Genomic DNA, 5000 nt, shown 5'->3' on the forward strand with positions numbered 1-5000 from the left:
TAATTATCAGTGTCAGTTGCAGAAGGATAAAAGCAGAGAGGCTGAGAAGCGGATCATCCTGCCAGCATCCTGCCAACTTACCATTACTGGTATTAATCTGTGTATTCTATTGTGTCTCTGCAGCATCTAAGATTGTGGTCTTTTGCGTCCTGGTACGCGTGTGTGTGGGTGTGTATGACCTCCACCTTATCACCGTTCAGTGCGTCCCTAATGCACTCCCACCGGGGCCCCATTGAGGGAGGCCTTCTGCTGTAACATGCGGTGCGGTTCCTTCTTATGACAGTACACCGCACGAGAGACCATAGCAAGCGAGCGGGTAGTAAAATGGAAAAGAAAATCCTCAAACCCAGTGCGCTCGAAGGACACGCTTGCTACGACACAAACGATGTATGTCAGGACATCGGGGCATTCCTTTGAATGACAGCATACCAAATGGTTCCGGCGGTGGCGGCGGTATGCGTCCTCTCTATTCCATTCGCATTCCATTCCATTCCATTCCAGACGATAGTATCAGGTGCGCCCCCGAGCACAGTACAGCATATATGTAACCGAGAGAAAGGGGGGAGAACGGCGGAAGTGATGCTTCGGATCGGAGAAGAAGGCCTTGAAACGCGCCTGGTTACGGGAGGAAAGCAAACTGTCTCGGGGGCAAGTGAGAACCGAATCCACCTCCCCGCCGCTCGATGTGATGGCCGTCTGCCAGACGGAAGCAAATATTGTTTGCAAATTGATTTGGAGATTATTCTGAATTATGCAGCCCCTTCCGGAGGTGATGACGGCGATAGGGGTGGGATGAGTGGGACCGTACATGAACCGAAACCACCGTTCTCGATCTTCCTCGATACGTACCGGCGAACGTTGAACGTTGGACGGTGCCGTACACGACCCGTATGTTTCCGGGTGCTGGTGTGTCACTGGCTTTTTTGCGGTCGAGGTCCGGTTGATACACGGGTTGATGATTTGCTGATGAAGCGCAACAGCAACAGTAGCAGCGTTTTCTTATGGTCCATAAGAATGAATAATTGTTGTGTACCTTTTTACTGCTGTCGCTTTTTGCTACGGATCAGCAATTATGTTTCGTTCAGTGTTTTTATGTTATTAAGCATCTTGTACACTTTTGTCTTTTATACATGTTTGCAACAATATTTACTGAGTAAAAGATACATCTATTGAGCTTTATCAAACGTTTTGAGTGATGTCTATCGCTCAAATAGGGGCAATGATGCACCATGAATCAGTTTCCGATTAGGAAAGGATCTTCTAGTAGGCTTTTCCATTTGAATGCCGCAACTAAAGAAGTAAAAACCATTCAAATCCAAAATAGCAAGCAGGTGAGCTTGAGTAATCTCCTCCTCTTTTAAGCCTCCTTGTTAGTGGACGCTTTCAACCAAGTCTCTTTTAGAGGATTATGTGGTCAGTGCTTGCCCCCCGGTTCCATAAAGAATTTCCATTCAGACTCGAAACTCACTTTGCTTTGGACTACACTGCGCGGGGCAACCTTCACCCTTGAACTTTATTTCACTTCCGGCACCCTGAACCTACCGAGCGATGATCAGGTGGCCCCCGCAAGAAACGCTCAACTACTTAAACGCAATAGCTATGCTTCGTGGATATCAGGAGCACTAAATCGAAGCACATCCATCTTCAAATCAAGCCAGCTAGCTAGCACGGCAGCACGTGGCCCCCGGTATTTTGGGGCGGCAGGACATCAATCGAAACGAAGCTTCATGCTGGTGGCAAATGTAGCATTTGGCGCGCGCGCGCGCGCCCGCCCGCCCGCTCGCCCACTCACGGCCATAAATCCTTTGCTATGATTCCGGCTCACGAATAAATGGCAGTCAGGATGGAGGACCACTGGGGAACGAAAGGAGACAGGAGAGACACCTTGTCAAAGTGGTCATGCCACACGCTCGGGCTACACTAATCGGGCACCGTTCGCTGGGGTTGACATTTGAATTTAGATGTGGTTTTTCGAGTGGTTTCATGCTTTCACCGTGCTCTGTGTGCCACGAGGACACCACGCGGGCTAGGCGATAGTGTTGCTTACCTTCTCCTTCTCCTCTTCCATTTGCATAATTCTAATTTCATTTCCTTCGGCGATGGACATTCATACCACTCGCGCTACAAAGAGGGAGGAAGAATGAGGGACCCACGGTGCTGCCACGGACGGTGACGCGTGATATCCTTTAACACGCTCCGCGATACACTGCTGCTGACGCCAGCAATGCCTTTTCCCTCCTGCGGCAAGGGAAATAGCAATTTATTTACGAGACCATCCCGTACAAAAGCCCTGGCCCTGGCGTGCGCAAAACTGGGTAACCGCTTTTTGGGAAAGGTTGCCAAAAAGGGAAAACAGAAACCGAAACTGAGTCCCGGCCCCGGGACCATCGGTATTTGTTGTTTTATCCGCAACGAGTAACACGTCTGTGTGCGAGTGCGAGTGAATGTTGCTTCCGGGTTTTCCGGGACTTCCCGGAAACCCTATGCCCCTACCACCATCCCCAACCAAACCACCAACCGCGAGGAGATTAGACCGATTAGTACACGTCGGGTGCAGCGCGCAACTCGTTAATCGCTCACTTCCGATCCGCAGCTAGTGTTTCCGGAGCGGCATTAGTACTTTCTCTGGATCTTTTTGGAGGGGATGTTTGTTGGAAACTATAAAACCCCTTGCCCTCCCCTTCATTGACCGAATAAACGTGACCTTGGCATGGTGATCCATTAGTTGCAGAAGGCAACGCTGCTACTAGCGCTCGAGAATGCCATTCCCCAGGGTGCGTGATGGGATCTGCGGAAATGGGAAAAGCTGTTACCTGTTTTATTCGATAAAGCAACACACATTAGCATACCGGAGGATGAAGGATAAATTGTATTAGGGCACGGTACCGTCCCGGAAGGACTCTCTGGACTCTGTGGCCTTTTGCGCGCTATCCGGCATCGTAACTTATACGAATTTTGAAATCCCCCCTGGTGGTGGTCCTTGGTCAAAGAATGCGCACTTTCCCTTCCATGGCCTGCTTTTCCGGGATCTACAAACGATGAAGAATGGTTGCTGGAAAAAGAGAAGAGCTTTATTGATTTCCTCCGCGTGCTAAGCTACGGCGAGTACAAGAAGAATGCAAAACTTTTCCATCCCGTTCGAGGGAAAACTCACTTGAATGCAGTTGGGATTTGTCTCCCCCCTCTCACTTGTCTCTTCGTATTATCTACTCTCTCTTTGACATTTTTGCCCAGCAGTGCGCGAACAGTGTGAAAATCTTCCCAAAAACAAACGAAACTACGAGCACAGCAGAAAGCGTCCCACGGAGGAGGAGCGTGTTTGTCTTGAATGATAAATCCAATTTGCGCGCGATTGAGGATTTGCGTCTCCTGGGATACTGTGTTTGCCATTGCGTGCTGGGAGCGACCAGAATGGGGATTTACATATCACGAATGCAAATTTGTTACACGTCGAGCGGTGTTCCATTGGCTGTGTTTGGGTGTCGCTTTTGAAATAATTGAATCGAAAAGAAATCAGAAATAATTTAAAGCGCTCTGATATTGTTCAGGTGGTTTTGCTGTTCAATCCCTTCATAATTGCCTTCCTGCGGTCGTCATTTTGGATTGTTTTTTTTTTTGTTTTCATCGTAAATCCAATCTTAGTTACCAGCAAGCATCTCAGTGTGTCCGTCGTCGTTGTGTCAGCTAGTGTTACTAAAATCGAGTGTACTAAGATCCAAGTGGCCCGCGTGCAAAGTGTGCAGTTGTTGGTAGGAGGGTTTTAGCGAAAGGTAATGCGATACGAGCTGGGACGATAGCGCCCCCGAAGCGGTTGGCTCACGTCCGTAGTACCGGTTGGCTGTACGAGCGCTTCTGTCCCGTGCCGGTAGTGGTGCACACGGAAGCCACGGATCTACGGGTGCACGCCGGTTGGCCAACGCGGGCAGTCGCCATCGGTCGCCACGGCAAGCACCGACGCGTCAACGGTGACGAGAACGCGGAGCAAGCGGAAGCGGAAGAGATCGCGCTCAGCGAAGACGATCACGCGAAGGCGGAGGAGGAAGAGGAAGAAGCGGGCGAGGACGACGGTGACGAAGAGGACGATTACGCCGAGAACTACGGTGAGCTCTCGGAACTTCGGCCAACCGGCATCATTCGGAGTGCACGGACGTCCCATCGATCGGTGGCCACCTACCATCATCATCATCATCATCATCAGCCTCACCACCAGCACCTTCTGCCGCACTACGACGATCCGCCCGCGTACAACCAGCATCACCACCACCACCACCAACCGTCGCCGGTGCACTATCGAGTGACGTTCGACGAACCGCCACAGCTTGAGATGGAATCGGTGGGGCACCATGTGGCCGTACCGATGCGGGTCGGTGGGAAGAAGATGCGTAAACGGCGTGAACTGGACGCCCTCGTTGCCCACTCGTTAGCGAAAGGATCGAAGAGCAGCGGTCGGCACATCGCCAGCAATGGGGTCGCTTCGCACGATCAGCTGCTATCGAATTCGACCGACGAGCAGGAAGACTACTCATGGGTCTGTAGTGCCGCCCGGCGACCGGCCACTGGTCCATCTTCGGCAGCCTGTATCAATGTATCCTATTTTCTTCTTCCCTTCCCTTCTGCTACTGGCCACGCGGTGTACAGCAGCCAAAAGTACGCACACAGTCACGGTGCCGATCGAAACGATTCTCCTGTCTGCGTACGTGCGGTCCGCTCCTGTTCGTGTCCTGCATCTTCATCTCGCTGGGCTTCATGTACTGGCTGTACTTCGATATCCGGCAGCAGATATCCCAGTATCGTATCCGCATCGAGCAAGGTGTGTTCCTGAGAGTGGGCTGATCCGTTTGGCTAATCAATCAATACTTTGCACTCCGACTCTCCAGACTGTTTGTCCCCTAGCGTCAACTGCTGCAGTGCTGCCCGGAACTGATCGATCAATAGTCGCAATAGCTAATGTGTCTTAAATGAAAAGCAATGTTTGACGACTCCCAGATAAGGGGACCGCC

At 51.2% G+C, this 5000-nt stretch overlaps 1 protein-coding gene across 3 annotated transcripts in view; it reads left to right on the forward strand.

The window, feature by feature from the left end:
• LOC126576046 (uncharacterized) overlaps window positions 1-5000 on the forward strand; it is a 13396-nt gene that overhangs the window by 2953 nt on the left and 5443 nt on the right. Inside the window, exons 2-3 of one of the 3 annotated variants that reach the window (XM_050237127.1) lie at window positions 3643-4528; window positions 4639-4810. The exons of 1 other annotated variant lie outside the window; for it this stretch is intronic. In XM_050237127.1, coding sequence (XP_050093084.1) covers window positions 4325-4528; window positions 4639-4810 — 376 coding nt within the window. In that variant the 5' untranslated portion in view covers window positions 3643-4324. Of the gene's footprint in view, window positions 1-3642; window positions 4529-4638; window positions 4811-5000 lie in introns of those variants that run through there. One more of the 3 variants, XM_050237128.1, reaches the window with a different exon arrangement.

Source organism: Anopheles aquasalis, chromosome 3 (genome assembly GCF_943734665.1).
Source record: "Anopheles aquasalis chromosome 3, idAnoAquaMG_Q_19, whole genome shotgun sequence".
NCBI lineage: Eukaryota > Metazoa > Arthropoda > Insecta > Diptera > Culicidae > Anopheles > Anopheles aquasalis.